This window comes from Lissotriton vulgaris, chromosome 3_1 (assembly GCF_964263255.1).
Source record: "Lissotriton vulgaris chromosome 3_1, aLisVul1.2, whole genome shotgun sequence".
Taxonomy (NCBI): domain Eukaryota; kingdom Metazoa; phylum Chordata; class Amphibia; order Caudata; family Salamandridae; genus Lissotriton; species Lissotriton vulgaris.
In genome coordinates, this window is record NC_141689.1 from 1,534,507,268 (window position 1) to 1,534,529,537 (window position 22,270).

The 22,270-nt window shown below is 43.8% G+C and overlaps 1 protein-coding gene across 2 annotated transcripts in view; it reads left to right on the forward strand.

Moving 5' to 3' along the window:
* Window positions 1–21,452, forward strand: part of GIMD1 (GIMAP family P-loop NTPase domain containing 1) — a 104,484-nt gene extending 83,032 nt beyond the window's left edge. For both annotated transcript variants that reach the window (XM_086962025.1, XM_086962024.1), the window contains exon 3: window positions 17,470–21,452. In XM_086962025.1, the coding sequence (XP_086818151.1) occupies window positions 17,470–17,730 (261 nt within the window). In that variant the 3' untranslated portion in view covers window positions 17,731–21,452. The remainder of the gene's footprint in view (window positions 1–17,469) is intronic.
* The last annotated feature ends 818 nt before the right edge of the window (window positions 21,453–22,270 follow it).

Consider the following 22,270-nt stretch of genomic DNA (forward strand, 5'->3'; position numbering starts at 1 on the left):
CTCGATCGATTTCCTTGATGTCGCCCCCTCCAGGTGAGAGCCCTGCGGAAGCAGAGCAGCGGGCTGCCTGGCGAGGGAGGCAAGATCTCTGCCAGCGTCTGGGCTGCCGGGGGTGCGGGTCAACCACTAATGGTAGGTGGATTCATGGTAACACCCACACTCCACCCATGGCACGCCTCCCTGGGGCAGAGTAAAGTAAGGTAGCAATTTGCACTGCCTTGTGTTACTCCAGATTTATCAAGCCATTCAGGGCCACGCAAGGTGGCCCTGCATGGCTTGACAAATCTGACTTTAGTGTTGCGTCACCCTTACACCCCCTTGCGTTGTGCAAGTGCGACGCAACACTGTGAAAAACATGGGCCCGGTATGTAAGTATATTAAATATGTACGATCGAAAATAAAAGAGAAATATCAGTGGTTTTGAAAGTATTCATAGTACTATATAGAATTTAAAATAAAACACATCTAGATTGATAACAGTAATAAATACATGTATGTGATTGTGATGATATGTGTATCTAATACAACATATGTTATATTGTCTAGTTCATATGATACATGTAGCATGTTAGGACGTGACTTGAAAGTGCTAAGAGTGTGTGAATGAATAATTAGAACAAACGTGTAACTTATGAATGAATGAGTGATCTGTTAGTGAACGCATTTTTCATTCAGATTTGCAAGCTTGAATGTGATACCATGGTGTTGCAACATTGTCCGACTACTGTGATCAAGCAACCAAACTAGCAGCTTAGTTGAAAAATGAGGCTACTTTATGTGCTCAAAACTGTTTTGTGAATAGGCTCCATTAGTGTCTATCAGGGTCATGATGGCCCGGATTTACCAAACTGTCGCGCAATGCTGTCAGCCGCCAAAGTGGCTGCGATGTGTGACAGAGAGAGAGCAGGAAAGCACCATATCTACAGACATATGACACTATCCTGCTCTCTCTGTAGTGCTGGTGCACAACCAGGCTGCATGAGCCTAGCAAGGTTTTGTACTGGAAGGTTAACCTTCAAGTACAAAATACTACGGCCAGATTACTAAGCCCCTGTGTTGCCCTGGCTGGTGAGCCCTAACTAGGGTGAAACCGGTCCTGGGTTTCTAGTGTTTTGGTTCAGGGAGCACCTGGCCTGAGAGTTCAGGCTGGACTGTTTCTGTTGGAGCAGGATCAAAACTCATTTGCATATGGCTGGGTGCAAACTGAAGACGCATGGTGTGCAAAATGACATTGGACTGGGATGCGGGCCAAGTAATTACCAGAGACAGAGAATAATTCGAGCATTCCATCCATCACTTTTTTGTATGCTGTAATGTAATGCAACAAGTGCAGAGAGTTGCTTATTTTTTCATTTGTTTTTACAAAGCGATGCAAATGGGCCCTTTCATGGCATTCTATATCTTGACTAGCATTTTGTGTTGTGGCTGTGCTAAAAAAGTGGCACAACCACCACAAAGGAAAATGTTATTAAAACTGGGCCTATGTATGCAGCAGCTAGAAGCACTGTAACTGTGATTTCAAATGACATAAACCTCTCCTAGCACAGCTCTGATAAGGCCATAACAAAAAGGATTCAATACATTAGTGACCCCAAAAATAAAAGAAAACCAGTTAGAAAACGAATTGTCCTTGGTTTACGTGTAAGCGCTTTAACTTTAAAAAAAGAAGAAAGACTCACAAGCTCAAAGATGGAGCACTAATAAAAATTTCAAATATTTGACAGCACTTAAAACTTTCACACACTCCTCCCTTACGCGTAGAGGCCACAGAGCCACTCCCATGATGCCCCGCTGCTATGCCCGTGCCCGCCCGCATGCTCATTTAGCTCAACAGATGGAGCAACGCCAAACGGGAGAGCCGACAAGAGTGACGGGGAAAGCTGGGGTAATCTTCCAGAAGCTTCCCTAGCTGATGCCCTTAATAGCGGTAAAATGGTTCAGGGGTCAGAGTCGCATCGTTTTTAGGTTTCGCCTGTCGAAAGCTGCGCAAGCAGCCTTTCGCGCAGGCGAAATCTAATGACTTACACTGTGTGGCTTTGTTCCCCCCTCTCTTTCCATTGGCTAGCTCCATAAATGGAGGCTAGCCATTGGAAGAGAGATCTGCTCGTCATTCTGCGAGCAGATTCGTGGGCGTTCTGGCAATTTTTAGGCTTTTCGGTACGTCATGCGGCTGTGGGCGTGTACTTTTTTTTTTTAACGTGGATGTTTTTCCTCATTGCTAAAATCGTCCTGGTCGCGCATGGTTGTATCCCGCTGTCCGTCCCCCTTCCCGCTGTCCGTGTGCCCGTTCCTGCCCCCCCTCCCGCTGTCCGTGTGCCCGTTCCCGCCCCCCCTCCCGCTGTCCGTGTGCCCGTTCCCGCCCCCCCTCCCGCTGTCCGTGTCTCCGGCCCCACTTGTACATGCTTGTTGTTAGAAGTGTCGAACTGAGTTGGCTGCGTGAGATTCAAAATGAACGTGAAGGACGTCACATTGGGATGTAAGCTCTGAATTAAAAAATACCCTGTTCATTATTAATTGGTTTTCGTGTACGCCGGCTGCTACTTTGTCGGTAGCATGCAGAATGACAAAGGAAGCGGTTAGCAATGTCACCATGCCCCCGTGGAACCCACTGAGCTATTTATTTTGGCTCTTTCCGGGGTTACATCTTGGTGATCATCACTGGGCAGAAGGAACGGAGTGTACACCACCCCACGCAACCACCTTCCGCGCCTTCACGATCAGCCGGCGCTTGCAGTATGATTGATTGCCAAAGCCAGACCCCGCCAAGCAGATCCGCCTGCCAGCCCTGCAGCACTCCCCAGCCCCACCGAAGCAGATTTTTCTTTCAGAGCGCATGCATCAAAGTGCTACAAAATCACAATGTCACACAGCTGTGCTGGAGATTTATGAGATGCCGTGAGAGAGAGTGTGCGCTCGAGAGAGAGAGGAGAGAGAGAGAAGTGACGCTCAGCGAGCAATCCACCGTCAGGTGGGACATGCTTTTTTTTAAAAATTTCCAAATAAACATTCTTTGAGTTGAATGAGTGGGTACATTAGCATTACTTCCTTTTTAATGGGATTGTTCTGATTACACCCCCGGTTTTCCATCTCTCCGATGAGTATTGATGTTGCCACTCCGTTGGAGACAGGGACAAATTACCAGAGAGCTGTAATCAATCACATGCTGTGGTAAGAGATAGTCACCCCTTAGGGTTGAACATTTAAATCTATCGGTATTTAAATACTTGCGTTTCTAAGCGCTCCCAATTTTTGGCGGATAAGAGAACAAGTGCACAGCAAGATAACTTGGTTCTCCCAAGATCACACATTTTGAGGAAATGGTGAAGCTGGGATTGGACGGTGGGCTCCTAGTTCCCAGACCAGCATCTTCACCACTGTTTTTCCAGACACAATCCTAACAGCCACAACATTGTTTGCCACAAAGATCCTTATTGTTGCGGACTTTTCGGCCCTTTTAATTGAATTATTAATAAGAAAGAGGTTTAAACAGTGCTTGCTGCTTTTCAACTTTTCCTAATAAAACAGGCGAAGCACATAGATAGGAAAGCAGAGCAGTGCATTAATGCAGAATATTGCACACACGCACATACATACATACACACATGCAGGCAGACACATACAGGCAGACATGCACACAGACACACACACACACCCTATTCCACCTCCTTCCCAAGTACTCTAAAAAGTGTTGCGGAAATGAAGGTTTACAGTCTCTTCTAGGCATTTATCCAAGATCACACAGGTGTAAGAGGATAACTGAATATGTGGACGACTGATCGTACACCCCGTTAGGGAGAAACCACTACATCTATGTAGAGTTGCGATACAGGATCAGTTTTAGGGGTAGGTACGCAAAAATCGTGTGATTTGCTATTTTGCACAGTTGGGTGAAATTACGCTAAATTGTAAACAGATACACAGCACTGTATTTTAGCACAAAATGCGCCCTCACATCCACTTTGGACACGAGAATGCATTTGGTGCTAAAAAAAACAGTGCAACAAAAACAAAAGCAACTTGAACAACAGCTGTTTGAACTCTGTCATTCACGTTGTTACCCTGCACTCATGGTATTTTTTCACAAAATACAGCACATTCGTTGTAGTTTTTTTGTTACCACAAATAGCCAATAATTATGCGATGTAAATGTAAAATGTATATGTGGCATAATAGCATAATTTCTGGAGTTCTGTGTAACAATACTAACGCAAAATTATCAAAATTAAGCTAATTATGCCAGCATAATGCAAATTTCTCCCAGGCCTGTCAAATTTCCTTTTGCTAAACATATTCTAGAGATTATGGGCCAGATGTAGGTAAATCAATTTTACCGATCTTAAAATACCGAATTTTACCGAATCAGTATTTTAAGATCGTAAAATGGGATGTAGGTAAAAAAATCTGTAAAAAATACCGATTCGGTAAAGTTTGGTATATGACAATCGGAATTTACCGAATCGGTATTAACCTAACCAAAGTGAAACTCAGGTAGGCCGCCAATCATGTGCCACCACCCTCCCCCTCCCTACCAGGAAGTGGCTACACAGGCAGCTGCAACTAATCAGAACCTTCTGGAAAGGCAGTTGGAGCAGAGCAGAGTGCAGGAACAGCAGAAAGGGTTTGGAGCACTTTTAAAAGTGAAAAATGACAAGCAGCCAAGAGAAAGAGCAGCCTGAGAGGAGGAGGAAACTAAAATTCAGCAGTATGGAGCTGCAGGTCCTTGTGGAGGAGGTGGTCAGGGTGCACCACAAATTGTTTGGCAGACAGTCCCTGACTGTGGCTGAATCAGCCAAAAGAAAAATCTGGCTGAACATCATGGAGAAAGTGAATGCTGTGGGGGTCACCAGCAGGGATACAGAGGACCTTAAAAAACGGTTTTATGACCTGAGGAGCCAAACAACAACAAAAAATGGCAGAACTACACAAGCAGGCAAATAAAACAGGCGGAGGCAAGAACCCAGCACCCCACCCCCCTGACTGACCTGGAGGAGATGGTGGCCTCAACCCTTGAAACGGAGAGCGTCTGCGGACTGGAAGACGTAGACAGCTCGGCCAGAGCTGCAAGCAAAAAAGGTAAGAGAAATGCACAGCATTCCCCCCCATACCATAACCCTTACCTGTACCCTTAGTGGGCAAGTAAACCCAATTCCAGTACTGCTAGCAATACACTGGACCAATGCATGATGCGATATGTAGACAGGAAATGTTAGGCCATGTCATAGAGCACACCAACCAACTAGTACATGTAATGACTGCATACAGAACATGGCCAAAGTGAAAATTATTTTATTGTAGTGACTGTGAGACAGTAGCGCTTAGCTAATGTACGCTCATATGTCCACAGGTGAAACCTCTCGTAGGCGCTCGCAGGAGGCTGAAGGGACACCACCTGAGAGGGAGGAGAGTCAGGATGCAGGAGAAAGTACCCCCAACGTACCACAGGAGAAAGCTGCTTCAAGTAGCCATCCAACTGGCCAGGACACAGAAATGGCCCAAGAATTGCTGGCAACCCCTAGCAGATCTCAGTCCCCACTCCTGCTCTCATCACCAGAGATGCCTGCATCACAGCATGATGTGATACCCCCAACACAGCCAGGCAGGAGGCATGTTGTGGGTACACTCCCGATTTTGAGTCCGTGGCAGCTGACATGGAGGGTGAGGGACAACAGAACCTGCCTGTACCAGCGAGCCCTTGCACAACACACTCCAGTGCAGGGATGGCCCATAGTAGTGGAAGACGCCGCAGAGTGCAGGAAAGGCCAGGAGATGCACCAGTTGAGGGGCGAAGTGTGTTCCTTGGTCTGGAGGGGAGCATGGTCCAGATACAGAGGATGCAGGGGAGAGCCATCCAGGCATGCCAACGACAGCTGAGGTCCCTGAATAGCAACATTGGGGAGATAGGAAAGAGCATCAGTGAGATGGTACAGGACAACAAGGACATGGTGCAGGTCAACAAGGAGATGGTGCAGGTAAACAACGAGATGGCTGCAGGGATGCGAGGAATAAACAACTCGGTGCAGCTACTATGCACAAAACTTGACAATGACTTTGCTGCAAGGGACAGGGATAGGCGTTGTGCACATGTCCGAAGTACAGCCATCAACCGCCTGGCCACTGCTGCATCCCTGTTATGCAGGAGGAGCTCCAACATGCAGGAGGCCATGATGCAAAACACTAATGAGGTCACTAGGGGCATGGACAGGGTGACCAATGCTCTGGAGGCACCGTTGAATACCCAAACTGCGCACACAGCTGCAATGGATGTGCCTATCAGTGAGGAGAGCACGAGCAGGAGCAGCATTGGAAGCACCCCTGTAACAGAAACTAGGAGGAGCAGGCGCCATGCTGAGGCCGCAGGCCAACAAGACAGTGAGCAGGTTGAACAACCTCCTAGTGTTACTGGGAAGCGATCTAGGAAATGACTCACACAGTTGAAAGTGTAATTCTACATTACTCAGAGCATTGCCGTAAAATGTGTTTTTGTTACACTTTTTTGATTTAATAACAAAAGTGATTTGATAATTAAACCTGTGTTGTAGCATACTATGCCTGTCTTTGTCACCTTACTTACTTAAAAATAGTTGCGTGCAACCTCTTCCCATCTGTGTCTGCCATCAGTTGCTGTTGCTCCACCAGATGTGTGTGGTTCAGGGACGGCATACTCGTCGTCATGGTCCTCAAAATCTGAGAGTTCCACTTCTGTCCCCTTCTTGACCGCCAGGTTGTGCAGCATTACACAGGCTGCAATCATTTTGCAGCAGGTGATTGGTGTGTACTGGCGGGCCCCTCCACTTTTATGGAGGCAGCGAAACCTGCTTTTCCACATGCCAAAGGTGCGTTCCACGATGTTTCTAGTTGTTTTGTGTGCCCGGTTGTATCGCCTCTGACTTGGTGTTGTTGGGTTGAGGTAGGGTGTGAGGATGAAGGACCGGAGGGCATATGCACTGTCCCCTATTAGTAATGAGAAATTGACATTATTCACATGCTCACACACATCTACCTGTAATACGATTCTGCCACACAGTGTCTCACCTAGCAAGTATCCTTCGCCAAACTCCCCCGCAGTCAGGCGTGCATAGATCCCACTGTTTTGGAATATGTAGGATTCGTGGGTACTCCCTGGAAATTTGGCTACTATGTCAGTGTCTAAACAACTCGTAAGAGAGGGTCCGAGGGAGGTGTTTAATGACCAAACAGGCTAATACCCCCTGTGTAACTACCTGAATAACAACAAAGCCTGTAAGTCAAATGGTGCTGAGGTATAACAATTGATACTGGTATGTTTGCACATGAGTGAATCCAACAAAAGACTATCAACTGTAGCTGATTAAGTCCTATCAGCCCACCAGATGGCGGAGCCTCATCATGTAGGACTCCAGTACCAAGGTAAGTGTGCAGTCGCCCGGTTGTAATTTAGCGACGCATCACTAAACCATGGTATGGTCACCACAGTTGTTAGACCAAAAGGTGAGGCTGATATGTGCAGTGCAGGAAATTAAAATAAAGTGAAGTGTGTTAAAATGGCTATCAAGGCAAACAAAGACCTTTATTAGCGTTTGCCTGGACGTCAGATTAAAAATAGTGAAGACAGTGTGAAAAAATCACTGTTTAACTTGCTTGGTAGAAAACAAAGTAAGATATATAAAGGGCCAACATGTTTCTGCCTTAATGTGAAGAGTCACTGGCATTCGTCAGGGCCAAGTTAATATCTGCTACTGCAAGGGCACTATAATATGTGCTGAACTTAAGAAAATTAACAACAAAGTGAACATTACAGAACCATCCTACCACATCTTCTCAGTATTGTTCTGGTGATGCAATAGGTCTTTCCCAACTGTGTGTGGGAAGTGGACCTCACCTCACCCGGCAACTGCTCGGACGGATAAGGCACCGCTCTGTCCGTCGGTACCTTGCGGCTGAGCCTTCGGCTCGTTATTCAGCCGCAAGGTACCGACGGACAGAGCGGTGCCTTATCCGTCCGAGCAGTTGCCGGGTGAGGTGAGGTCCACTTCCCACACACAGTTGGGAAAGACCTATTGCATCACCAGAACAATACTGAGAAGATGTGGTAGGATGGTTCTGTAATGTTCACTTTGTTGTTAATTTTCTTAAGTTCAGCACATATTATAGTGCCCTTGCAGTAGCAGATATTAACTTGGCCCTGACGAATGCCAGTGACTCTTCACATTAAGGCAGAAACATGTTGGCCCTTTATATATCTTACTTTGTTTTCTACCAAGCAAGTTAAACAGTGATTTTTTCACACTGTCTTCACTATTTTTAATCTGACGTCCAGGCAAACGCTAATAAAGGTCTTTGTTTGCCTTGATAGCCATTTTAACACACTTCACTTTATTTTAATTTCCTGCACTGCACATATCAGCCTCACCTTTTGGTCTAACAACTGTGGTGACCATACCATGGTTTAGTGATGCGTCGCTAAATTACAACCGGGCGACTGCACACTTACCTTGGTACTGGAGACCTACATGATGAGGCTCCGCCATCTGGTGGGCTGATAGGACTTAATCAGCTACAGTTGATAGTCTTTTGTTGGATTCACTCATGTGCAAACATACCAGTATCAATTGTTATACCTCAGCACCATTTGACTTACAGGCTTTGTTGTTATTCAGGTAGTTACTATGTCAGTGATCACGTATTTGGCATCACAGATCACCTGAACGTTGATGGTGTGGTTGGATTTGCGGTTCCGATAGATGTACTCTGTGGCAGCTGGTGGGCATATTGGTACATGGGTACCATCAATACAGCCTATGATGTGTGGGAAATGCGCCACCTGGTAAAAGTCTGTCTTTGTCCTTAGCAGTTCTGCATGCGTTGCTGGAAAGCAGATGTATAAATGCATTATCTGCAACATAGCATCAAGGAATTTTTGAAAGAAACGTGACAGACTGCTCTGGGACACCCCACCTACCGCAGCAGCCACACTCTGGTAACTTCCAGATGCAAGCAGGTGTAGGCTGCACAGCACCTGGACATGGGGGGGATGGTGTGGGCCCTTGTGGTTGGATGTTCCAATAGTGGGTGGAGGTCCCTGATTAGGTCCAGGATGGTTTGGGGATCCAGCCTGTACCTCTGCAGGATCTCTGGGTCAGTTAGCTGGAATAGAGTGATCCTCTGTCTGTACACCTGCTCCTCCCTCCTCCAGACCCTCTCACCTTCTGCCTGTAGGCGTAGCCGCCTCGCAATTACATAGAATGCCGCCATTGTTGAGAAAATGTTGCATTTTGGGCCATTTTTATACATTGCACCTGTTTACCACCTGATTTGAATCCATGGTAATTACAGACTCTTAAATACCGATTTTCAGTCAAAATCGGTATTTCAGAGGTTCCCTACATCTCAAATACTCATTTTTACCATTTGTTATTTTCAGATTCGGTACATTTTCCGATTCGGTAACTTTATCAATTCGGTAAAATTACCGATTCGGATGATTTTCTGTCCCCTACATCCCAAAAGGCCTATACCTGTCGGTAACGGACGAAATTCGGTAAAATCGGCCTTTACCGACCGGTATTGGCCTACCTACATCTGGCACTATGTCGCTTGCTTTAAAACCTGCAAACTTGAGTTCAGGTCCTAGCTTTCCTAGTGGTCACTTTGTGTGACCATGGAAACAGCACCTTATTTTTATTTTCCCTGAATCTCAGCCCCCTACCTCCTAAAACGTGGGAAGCTTGAAAGCTAGGTAGTCTTCAGTATGAAGCGTGACATTAAACAAGCATCTGCAAAGCAATTGGTCTAGCATTTACGCAGGTTTGAGCTATTGGCATTGTAAATGAGAATGCCATTTATTTATCTGTTTTCAAAACCAACACATAAATACAAATTTTGTCATTTACAATGCCAATAGCTCTAACTTTTCCAAAGGCAAAACCGTTGCATTGTAAATGCTTGTTACCACTGTTTACTGCTTTTGGAAATTTGTTGGGGAACTTGAGCTTCCGGACAAGGGGTAGAGCCTCGTCCTTGGGTTAGAAATCTGGCAGTGTCTGCCCTCCATATCTCCCCTGAAGGGGAAAGAGTTTGTGGCCAGAAATTAAGTCCCTGCTCAGGGCAAAAGGCGTTTGGAACATTTTGGAACTCTTTGGTACCAGTTAAGCGTGTTCTAGTAATTGGCTGGGGAAAGCAGCAGAGGACGGACCTGTGTGGATGATAATCATCCGATGATTTGTCCTGTGTGTGAGAAGGCAGGGGGTAAGTGCTGGAATGTAGACCGTCTATTGGCATTGCTTAAGCCGTTAAGGACACAGTTTGAGGGGAAAAGTCTCAGAGTTAAGCGAAAGCATGAGGTGGTAATGCTCAAAAGAGTGAAGACCCCACGGTAACCCTGTGAGACCTAAGGAGGAAACAGGTATGACTCCTTTGGGACAATCCATAAAATAGTCTGTAGGGAAGTACTTTAACCCCTTCGATGCTGATGACGAGCTGAGCTCGTCATCAGCCACGGGTGACGTGTGCGGATGACGAGCTGAGCTCGTCATGTATCGCGGTTAATTGAAAACAGCCGCACAGCGCAAAAATAACCGCAGCAGCGATGCGGTTAAAAGGAAACCTTAGTACCTTTGGTCAGTCTGCTTTGTTGAAAAAAACTGCTCACCAAAGAAATCGGTGTGAGTGAGGAGAATGTAATAAGTGACTCAATTTTGCTGAACCCAGTGTTGAATTTGAACCACGCCTTAGGGAATGAGTTGGACAAAGAGACTGGGGGCGCGGGGACTGCTTTTACCTAAACTTATGGTACATCAAAGGAATGGTCACAGTGGGATTCAGTTACATTCCAACTTGAAAGAAACAAATTCAAACATGCATAAAAACAACAATTTAGACATCACCACAAAAAGTCAATGAATAATTGTGATTTAATTTCCTCACAAACACGAAAAAGTAAGAATGAATCAATTAGATAATACAATAAATGTACGAATCAGAATCATAAACTTGGTGCTCTAGAGGAGAGGAAAGGGGGGTGAGTGTTTAGGAAGGATTGTGTGATGGTGTAAAGGAGATGGAAGGTAATGTGTTATACATACATCCAAGCATTGTAGAACCTATCCCGCCAATTACTTAGCAAATGCATGTTAGAGGTGATAACACAGTAGGTACAGATACATTATCTCTGTTGCCTATGTTTGATAAATAATAACACAATCTGTCGACGTTTTAACCCTTGTAATCGTAAAGGTGACTTCAGCCTTATTGGGGGGTCTTCATCAGGACCATGGGGGACTCATGAAGGGGGTGACTTAAACACCAATGGAAAACAGCACGATGAGTCCGGCTGTGTATTGGAAGAAGAGCCCGTAAGCTCTGTAAGCGAATTGAAGTAGCCACGATCCAAGATTGGAGGTGGTTGGTGTCTCGGGTACACCAGGGTATCCGACAGGATTGATAACTCGCCTGACGGCAGCTCTGGTCTGAATCCAAGCAGCTAAACCTAGGTTGTTCTCATCACATTGCCTCTCTTCCTTTGTGGTTAAAAGTCTTACTGTGGACAGCAATGGGTCCATCCCAGGAAGAGGATGGTCTAAGGGAGAGTAATAGTGGGAGAGGGGTGAATAGGTCATTGGATGAAATAGGTAGATGAGTCAACTCTCGGCAGAGCCCCTCCCCCTCCGCTCCCTCACAGACCTCTTTGGGTTCTGATATCACAGCAACCCCTTCTTCATCTATGTTAGAGGTGATGTTTTTAATGCAGAAAACGCTAAAGGAAATATTGGAAGCATTGATGGTAATGGGCTAGGTAAAGCTCAGCAGAGCCAGCTACAGGCGATTGCAGGAGAGTTAAAACAAACCAATAACTGTATGCCTAGCTTAGTTAGACCCATGATAGAGACAGAGGAACAGGAGGTGTGTGTCTTCAGAAGTTGGAGAGGCAGCCTCCAAAAATACAGCAAGTTTTCCAATGGTATATTTATGGAAATAACCTATGTTGGTGAGAAAACAGGGAGCGTATCAGGGGTTCAAGGGCAATATACCCAGAGTAAGAAAAATTTGCAAAGTAAAGGCAGCGAGCTAAAAGAAAGGTGCCAAAAAGGTTAACTGGAGGAAAGAACTGCTTAGGGCCCCAAAGATTGATCCCCTAGGGAAGAGTGAATGCGGAGGACGGAAGAGGGCAAATGGTACCTTGAGTGGAATGAAGGTTCTAGGGAGAAGGGCGCAGACAGTTAAGGCCTGACACGATGCAACTCCCAAATCCTGAAAATGATAGGGTAAGGGATCCCCAAGCCAGAGACAGAGAGAAACGCAGGCTGAAGAGTGTGGCTCCCAGAACAAGTCATTGGAGGGAGGCCAGTCTAGAATAACCTGTGAAGAGTGGGTGCTTATCGTTGGTTAGGGGAGATGAAAGTGAGGGGTGGAAGACAGACCAGGAGGTGAAGTGAACAATAAAGGGGACAGTTTATGTTTATACCTTGAACCCCAGCAAAGAGTGGAAGGTTTGAAACAATGAAGAAAACTTAAGCCCTTGAATCACTTTCCCCTTCTGCAAGCATTGGCTAAATGCCCAAGCTTGTGTGAAATTGTATCAGAAGATGTAGAGCAGATAGGGTTTACAACAAACCGGAAGGTAAAAGAGATTATGACGGTTCACTTTTATTCAAAATGTAACAAGCTGATCCTGGTGAGGGTGGAGGAAGAGCTATGGAAAGAAGGCATGAGACTGGTATATGTGAGCGAGGTAGGGATGGATATGAAGAGGGGCCATAGTGCCCTGACAAACCATGCAGGTTTAAGCTTAACCCAAGTAAGGATTTGTTGCAGAGAGTCCAGAATAGTAGGACATTTACTAGCCAACAGGAAGGTGGCCTATGAGTGCCCACAGCAAGGGGAGACAAGGGCCTCAAGCTAAGAAATTACTTTAGGTACCTATATGTCTTGGTATCAAGTCTCGGGGATGATGGAAGGTGGTTTATGGGTGATCTGGATTGGGGACTACGGACTTCGCACAGCCTGGAAGCCACTGTCTTGGAATGTAGGGGGTTATAGGAAGCTTTTGACTCAAAACCGTTTTAAAGAAATGTTGGGAAAGTAAGAGATTATGTGCCTACAGAAGACCTAGCTGTGCAAACAGACAGATTTTTAATGCTTTATAAAGATGCTAGGCATCTGGGTCCAGGTTGGCCTTCGGGCAGGCTATTTAAAATAGTATTTACAAAAGTAGTCAATAAAATGATTGTGCCGAAGGTTAAAAGTCGACAGATATTGGCATGCCAGATAGAGATTTATAGTGGTACAAAGGCAAAGATATATATAATTGCGATTAATATTTACATCCAACCAGGGAATGCAGAAGCCTATGCGTTGTAGCTAGGGTTGTTAGAAGAAGACGTAGAGGCAATATGTACAGAAAATTCAACTCCGTTGGTAATACTTTAAGAGGATTTTAATCACGAGTTAGACCCAACCTCCAGTGACCAGATGTACAAAGACCTGCTATCTGTTACCCAGGTACCCCTAGCCATCTTTCCAAGATCCTGTGGCTCGGCGTGCAATGAAACCCTAGTAATGTTTTTAGGGTCTATAGGTTTGTTTAGTTTAAATGGGTGGGTTGATACCCATCACCCTGCTGGTCAGACATAGTGCGTAGGAAACCACGCTTGTCCAATCGACAATGTTTTTATCAATGCCTGGCACTTTTTCGCGGTGGAAGAGTCCGAAGTGCTGCATACCGGGGGTAGTGATGACAGACCCTTACAGTTAATGTTTAGCGCAGGTCAGCATGATCAAAGAGATGAAGTTGTCCCTCTGCAAGTGGAGTACCCCTGAGGCATAACAACATGTATATCAGAGGAAAGTCTAAAAGTACTTAATGATTTTAAAATAGATTATACAGTGCTAGACGCACCGGAGGGCCAGGGTGACATTTCAACATGGTATGATCAAGTGGTAGGGCAGGTCGTTAACTGTTTGAGGGTAAGACTTAGCCTGGGAGCCTGGAAAAAGGAACATGAGCAGACTATTTAGGGCAAAGGAAATGGTTGGTTTAATAAGGATTGTAGGAGGTTAAAACTAAGGATACGAAAATGGGAGAGATTGCATAAGAAAAAGCATGATCTGGTAATAGCGGGTAAACTCCGCCATGCAAAAATTAAAACAAAAACATGTTGAGGAGAAGGAAAATTGATTTTACAAGTCAAAACTGGCAAAACATGTAAGAGGTGATTGGTACAAATACTATCACGAAATGTTAGGCAGCTGGTATGGGAAGGGAGCTGGTCAGGGAAAATGAGATGTCTCGTAGGCAAAGGTGACTGGGTTTACCAGTCGTTTAATATATATGGTAGCGACGATGAGGAGGTTGGTGATGAGACTGGGTAGCATTTCACTCTTAAAAGAACTATCCAGGCCCTCAAGTCAACTAAGACCGTGGGAAGAGACAACCTCCCAGCAATAATAATAAAAGCTTGCCCACCAGTTCACGTTGTTTTTATGTCCGCTTTCAAAAGGCCTTGGCCCGGGCATTTTCTAGAAAGTTGGAAAGGTGGGATAATTAGGCCAATTTATAAGAAGGATGATGCCACGTTGCATAAGAATTACCACTTATCCTGTACTGTAATCTCGTAGATGATGATTATCTGAAGCTTGTTTTCATGTTTTACAAAAATAATGATTAAAAAAAAATTACCACTTAATTAGCCTACTAGGTGTGGGGGGAAAAGTTTTCTCCAGTGTTGTTAGGCCTAGCAAAGAACTGGGTGGAAGAGAATAACATAATTCCGAATGAGCAAGGTGGTTTTAAGGAAGGCCACTCAACCATCGATCATTGGTTTAGTTTATAGACAATGGCAAGGAAGTCAATTGATCTAAAGGGCCAATCGTTTTGTTGACTTCGGTGCCATCTTCCACCTAGTGGACCGAAGGTTATAGTGGTAAATGCTGAGGGGGTTTAGTATTCATAAGGAGCTCCTCTTACTTCTTCATAAGCTACATAGTCAGAATTGGGTTCGAGTGACATTAGACACTAAAGTGACCCTATTGAAGGAAACAAAGTACATATTATGAATTTGAATAGCACACTTATACCCCAACCGGGGTTTCCTGGCGCTGTACGCATACCGCTGTGGAACCCTTCCTGGCTTTTCCCTGTGAAATGTCCACTCCTGGGCACCCCCAAGGTGAAGCCAGGCATACCAGCGCTGTTGGGGCCGTTGTGGAGATTAAGCAAGCTATTGCCCAGAGTTGCAGAGTGGGACTCATGATTAGAATAGGCACCGAGGCGAGAATTATCAGGTCCGAGGAAATTGAGCCCCAGACCTGCCGAGGCGGGAATTGAACCCTGTTCCGGGCCAGACCTCTGCATCAGAGTCTGCCGCTCTAACCGTTGAGCCACACTTCTCCACATTAAGAATGGTCTACTACAGAGTTGTGTCCTGGCTCCCCTATTATTCTCCTTGTTTTTGGCAGACTTACCAAACACATTATAGGAAGTAAGTGGCCTTTCCCCCAAAATGAATGGTACCCACTTCCCATGCCTACTATACGCTGATGAATTGATGATAGTGGACATGATGGACATAGGGTTACAAAAGAAATTGGACGTCTTCCACTTCCATGATTATTGTTCAAGTTAAAGGCTCACTGTTATTCTAGACAAGATTGAAGCAATGGTGTTAGAGAAAGGTAAGGGAGGGTTTAATTGATACTGGGGCGGGAACATGGTGAATGTGGTTGAAAAATATAAATACCTTGGCATGTGGCTTGATACAAAGTGAAATTGGAGAGATCATGTTGAATCATTTAAAATAACCACATTAACCACAGTATGGAGCTTAAAATGGTTTAGTTGGAAGTATGGTGGGCTATCCCAGCGCCCTATATTGTCTGACTTTAATGCAATGGCCTGCCCTAAATTCCAGTATGGGATAGAAGTATTAACCTTAGGAGGCTAACTGGACTGGAACCTTAAAGATGGTAGCAGCAATGGGAGATGAGCAGGGTAAGTGCATTCGTGGGCTGAAGACAAAATGTAAAGGGAACACATTTTACTGGATTGTTTATAAAATATATAATTACAAATTGTGATCAAGCCCTTAGCCTGTTGGTGAATATGAGGTCTTTGAATGTTACATGTGCCATTGGGAGAGTTTTCATTGCAATACAGGGGAAGATAACACGCATGGGAACTGGTGGATTTTTATGAGATCCCCAACCCAGATTTATTTATTTTTCGTCATTGTATGTATTATTTATTGGATGTATCTTTAACCTTTTTATTGTATGTATTATTCTAGGATGTATTCATGGTGTTATAGATTACAGTCTAAATAAACAAAGCTTTTGATGAAAAATAAATACTGCCCGGAGATAGAATTATTAAGACATTATTTACAAAAAACTTTAATATACAAAAAACAAAATCAGCATTTCTCAACAGACCAACTTGACACCAAATCACCAAACGACCTCATTTTCTCTCTCGTATCCAAATATAATACATCTCTGAATTACTTCACTTTACAAAATAACAAGTCAAAGAATTGTTATGGAGCAAGAGTGCCTGCATTGGCACAAAGCAGCACACAGCGCACCAGTACTGAGAGAGAGCAGAAGGGCACCATATCTTAGTAAATATTACGCATTTCTATTCTCTTCGTTTCCACAAAGCAGCGGAGGAAGCTGCCATTGCTACGTTGTGCTGCATGACAAAAAAGTATATCTGTCGCTAAAATCTTTCTTGCCTATGCAATAGCTTTCTCTTTTCCTCATCATTCCTTTTAAGTACACTTTTCCCTATTCTTCCTCTTTTCTACCCCACTCTTCCTTCCTTCCCTTATATGGTTGCCCTTCACTCAACACAAACTGGCTCTTTCTTTAATGCGTATTGCCTTTCTTAGACCTGTTATCCCCCTCTTTAATAGTTTCTTCCATTATTAACCTTGTTCATCATCTTCTGACTGCTCCTTGCCCTTTCCCGAGAGATATTTTGCATCTACACCACCTTTTCTTCCCTCCCTCCCTTCTTCTCCACTTTCACTCCTTAGATTTTCAGACTCTCTCTCACACTCCAGCACCACCACTATTCTTTTTCTATGTACTCCTGCTCATCCCGTCCCTTTCTTTTCTTCTCCTAGTATTTTCTCATCCTGCTTTCGCCAAATTTTGTCCATATTTTCCCTGCTCACTGTAACTTATTTTTGTTTCTATCTCAGTCATGATTTTACCAACTTTTGTTTCCATACCACTCATGCCTTTGATTATTTTTCGAAATTTGTTCACATAGTTTCACTGTAAGAGATATAGGTCTGAAAATGTATTTATATGTGAATCACGCTAATATATTTCTGGTAAGACAGAACTATATTAACACATAAATAAAATGATACAGGTTACTCAAAATGCGACTACCAATTCCAAAAACAGTGTTCTGACTCGTCAGAAAATGTTATTTTTATAACAGTAGAGGATATGAGAGAACTTAACTGAACTTTTTTTTCATTACAGGATCTCCTGGGACCGAGATGGAAAAATTTCACAACTGTTGTCTTTACTCATGCAGACAAACTAAGAGAAGCCAAAATCTCAGAAAAGGCATACCTACGAACTGCTCCAGACACACTTGCTGCCTTGCTGGAAATGGTGCAACACAGATACCTTTTCAAAGGTTATGAGGACCACACAATGACCCAGGAGAGGGCAATTATCCTGAACCAAATAATGGACTACATAAGAGGGAACAGCTATCAGGTGCTTGAGTTTAGATAGACTAAGAGCACTGATAAAACCAACAACCGTATCCAGCTCAGCTTCTCCGAGAATCAGCATCCCTTGCTTGTGACTGTACCTTGCTTTAGTTCATAGTGAAAATTGCACAATGTAGAGGTGTTTTATCAATAAAAGAGTCCACCGCCACTCTTTTGCTGTTGATCAGGTAAACAATTCGGGTGCTACCTACACTACCGATCCTTGACTAAGTACAAAGCACCATTCTCAGAAAATAGCAAAAAGGGAGGATAAATATGAAAACACATTACCTGAAAAAAATCCACCTCTCAGGGTCACACAAGGTTTTGGTAGAACAGGTAGAAACACTTATGTTGGATGATCACTTTGCAAGAAATCCAATATAAGTGTAAATTACACACAAAAATGACTTGGCATAGTACTGTTGGCTATGTTGTATGTGTGATGCAAATGTGGTAGCTTTCTCCCCTGAGAATGGTTGCTTAGTAACAACCTATTATCTTTCAAAAACTTTCAGCCCCGATCCCTAAGGGAGAATCTCCCTTACGGGTAGTTCCTGTGCTCTGCATTAATAGACTTCAAGAAAGAGGCTGCTTTACTGAGTGACAAGCTATGGGAAAGAGACTATCCTGATTGAGTGATCCAGATGGCTCAAAAACGTGCCAAGAACAGCAATAGAGAAGCGCTACTTGAAACACATGAAAAAGAACAGATAGAGAGAATCATCTGTGTCACTACATACAACACCACACTGAACCTGATGAAAAAGATAGTGCAAAAGAATTGGCGCAATTTAAATTCCAACGTACTTAATCAACCATTCCCTCTCTTTCCATTAAAAAAAGTGGGACTATAAAAGACACCATTGTAAACACACGACCCAGGGCACAACAAACTTTAGAGATAGGGAGTGAGCACCAAAGGCACCTACCACTTGTCATGGGCCATTATGCCTGTGGCTATTGCAAAGCATGTCCAATGTCACTGAATGGCTTACGGCAACCTTGGGAGCAGTGAAAACATACTACCTGTAATTCAGATAACGTTATTTATCTGTTGAAATGCCCTTGTAACATGCAATATGTTGGTATGACTACCCGTCGGGTCAAAACACGTATATTAGACTAGAGCACATGAGTATCATACGGTGTAACAAAACGAATACCAGGCTCATTACACACTTTAAAGATATGGGGTACTGTCCTGGACTGTGATTGACAGATCATTTATTCCACCTAATGTAACCACAAATTTTCTCCTCATTAGAGAACAACGGTGGGTGGACAGACTAAAGGGCTGAACGAGGGGCCTTAATGATTGTATTCCGTGGTTTCAACTATATGGGATTATGAATAATTGAAAGAAGTTGGCCTCAAATAATATTATGTGGATTGACTTCTGGGAAGATATTATCCTTTATCAACTAAAACGAGCCTGATTTCTGGCTGGGACTTCTTTACAGGAATCACTAGGAGGACCTTCTTGAATATTAAAATATGTTTTTTCCTTTTGGCCAATGCTAGTTAAATACAGGATATGGAAATCATATAGATGCCTTTAAATGATCATGTACTACAGTTGGCATTGTAAGACGGAATAAGCTACGCCGCAACAATTCAATATGGCCGCGAGGGAGAGGATACACCAGGCGAGAGGTTTAGCGTTGCAGCTCTCGCTCTCCCTTAATTGCATTCTGGTCCATCCACGTGACCGATACCAGCAGGGTCCTAAACACCAGGAAATCACAATGCTGGTATCATCGGTGGACCTAGACTGGAAAAAGGACGTAAGCTGATCTTTGGAGTAGTAAGCAGGGGTCCAATTTAGGAATGTGAAAAGAATATAGGGGCTGGTGTGATAGTCTTGGAACTGTAAATTTGAAACTGTGAGAGGGGGATCCCTCGGTGCTATCTGCACTGCGTTCTTGATAATAAGGGGTGGAAACACAGACTCAGCCACGAGCAGGCTCAAGGACTAGGCTATACCCTTATAACAAACCAGATTTGGGGAGGGGGCTCTGGTGTTTCTATTTTAATAAAGTGTGACTACAAAATCACGGTCCCATGATGGTCCCTGATTAGAGAATTGCTTTTAAACTTGGGTAAGAAAAGCTTTTGATTTGCATTTACGTCAATGGGAGCGATCACCCGTGGAGGGGGGGTCCTGGGGTACATGACGTACATTTGAATTTGCATAGTGAATGACCTATGGCTGAGAATGAGTGGACTTCGGGTCTCATCATGGTCTTTTTAACCCCACTGATGTGTGGGAGTGCTGATATTGAAACAGCACGGTGGTGCTGACCACTTTTTACCATTAAAATGAGAACTTTTAAAGTAGTAGAGATTATCGTTGTGTCGTACATGGATGAAGAGAAAAAGAGGCTAGAACTGAGGGATGAGGGGAGAGTATGCTAATGGAATGCAGCACTGGAATCGTTTTGTTATTTGTTTTACAGAAAGGTTTACCTCTATGTAATGCGTAGAAGGTGAACCGGAGAATCTCCTGTTTCTATTACCTTAACACCCTATTGGTGGTGAAGACCACAATAAATATGGAATCTACACACTGACAAAGGCCGCATTGTCCCATGGGGGCAGTTGAGATAGGCCGAAACATGTTGGTTCTTGCAGCTGAGAAATAGGGGCATTTATCTCTCCTACGTATCCCAAGGTTGATTTTTAATCCTGCCAAGGGGAACCAAGAATAAATGTAACTGTTGGTATCTCCTTAGACAGTTTTACTTTCACTTGTCTGCACTTTATGATCCCTTCTAGAGGGAATATTCTTCCTTCACACTTGTTTTTTTATTTCCCTTTTTCTTTTCTGCCTCACCACTTTACTTCTTCATTAACGTGGACGTTTGATGCAGCCCTATGATGAAGCATGACACTGCATAGTGTGTGAGGGCAGTATTAAGAAAAGTAATTTTTCCCTCTCTTCTTGTCTCTTGTGGTACGAATTAGTCATAGATTATATAGGGAGCTAGATTAGACCCTCTAACTCAGCTCAGATTTTGTAATGTATTTATTAGTCCTCTCTAGAGAGAGTTATAAATCTTGGAAGGGGAGTCAGAGAAGGCTCATTCCCTTGTCTCTTCTTTGTGATTTTTTTTGCTTAGTAACATCCCTTAACACTGACACCCTGATATGGATCCTCCTTTTGGAATGCATGTTAATCTCCGATGAAGAAGCAAGGGAATCCTTGTAAAAGGGTTGGGGAACTACCTTTTTCAACACATGCATGTTTCAGATTTGTTTGATCTTTTTAATGTAACGCATCAGACTATGCAGGGACTAGAACTTTGTCGTTGTTGCCTCTCCTCCTACAGGTATACTCTGTTTGTTGAATACAAGTTGCCACAGTTGAGAGAATAGGAAAAGGGTTAAAATGACTTTGTGAAGCAAATGAAGGCAAAGGAAGAACTTTAATTCTGAAGTGAAAGGGAGACACCATTGAGTGTAGCCCTACATCTCAGAGGCCAACTGACCAAATCAAATCTTCACGATGCGACTGTTTAGAACATCAGAAGGATGGAGTAAACCAAAGTGAGGTGGAGGAGGTGAGAGTAGAAGATACAAGACATCTTCCAGTTTAAAAACACAACATACATTAAGGATATTATTAGCATAGGGTAGAGTACTGCAACAATAGATCTGGACAGAGTAGAGATTTCAGAATGAAATGATTACATCAAGCACATCAAACTCATTGAGCCAAAGAGGGGTTATCCCGTCTGTAAGTGTAGCAGGGTTTCCGTTCTCCCACAGAACTGTGCACAGAGATCTAGAACCTGGGTGAGTTAGGGTGACCCAAAACTCACCTTAGTTTCAGAAATCCCCTTACCAAGCAAGCTACAGTGTCTCATTGGTACTAATTACTTCCCAATGTATTAGACAATCCAGAACATGAACTTAGGGTACCTCAGGTATCGTGGAACACATGAACACTCTTTCGTAATATAATCATTACAAACCAAAACGAGGAGTCAAAGAACACACGTGCAAGTTTGAAATGTTTATTTTTCAATGCAAGGTTCTCAAACGCAGTATCTTATATAATATCAACATACATATTATAACAATCGGAGTAATCAGAATAGTCACTAGTCCATAGTAAGCGAACGGTGATAGCATATTATAATGCAAAATCTATAGAAATTCGGTATCACCTATATATCGCGCACCCTATTTAGCATACTATATTATATCTAAGAAGGTCTTATTTGGGTTTTTAGTATGGGCGGGCCCATACCTCTAATGGTCAGTAGGAGCAGATCACATCAACAGCTACCGGCTCTCTGCATGCGAAGCATCAAGTGTGTCGATTCATTCCCTGTAACTCTATCTTAAACCCGCGTAGAGCCCAATGTTGGCAGAAACATTATTTGTGTTATGTCTAATGTAGTGCGAGGATCAGGCCTTCAGCAACCTTGTGTTAGGTTATTCTTAGAGGGTGCAGTTCTCAGTGTGCAGACAGTTGTACCAAGTGTACCAAGCACAACTGATATCAGAGCAATAACATATTATTCTCAAATAAATCACATCTTTCGTCTAGGTTG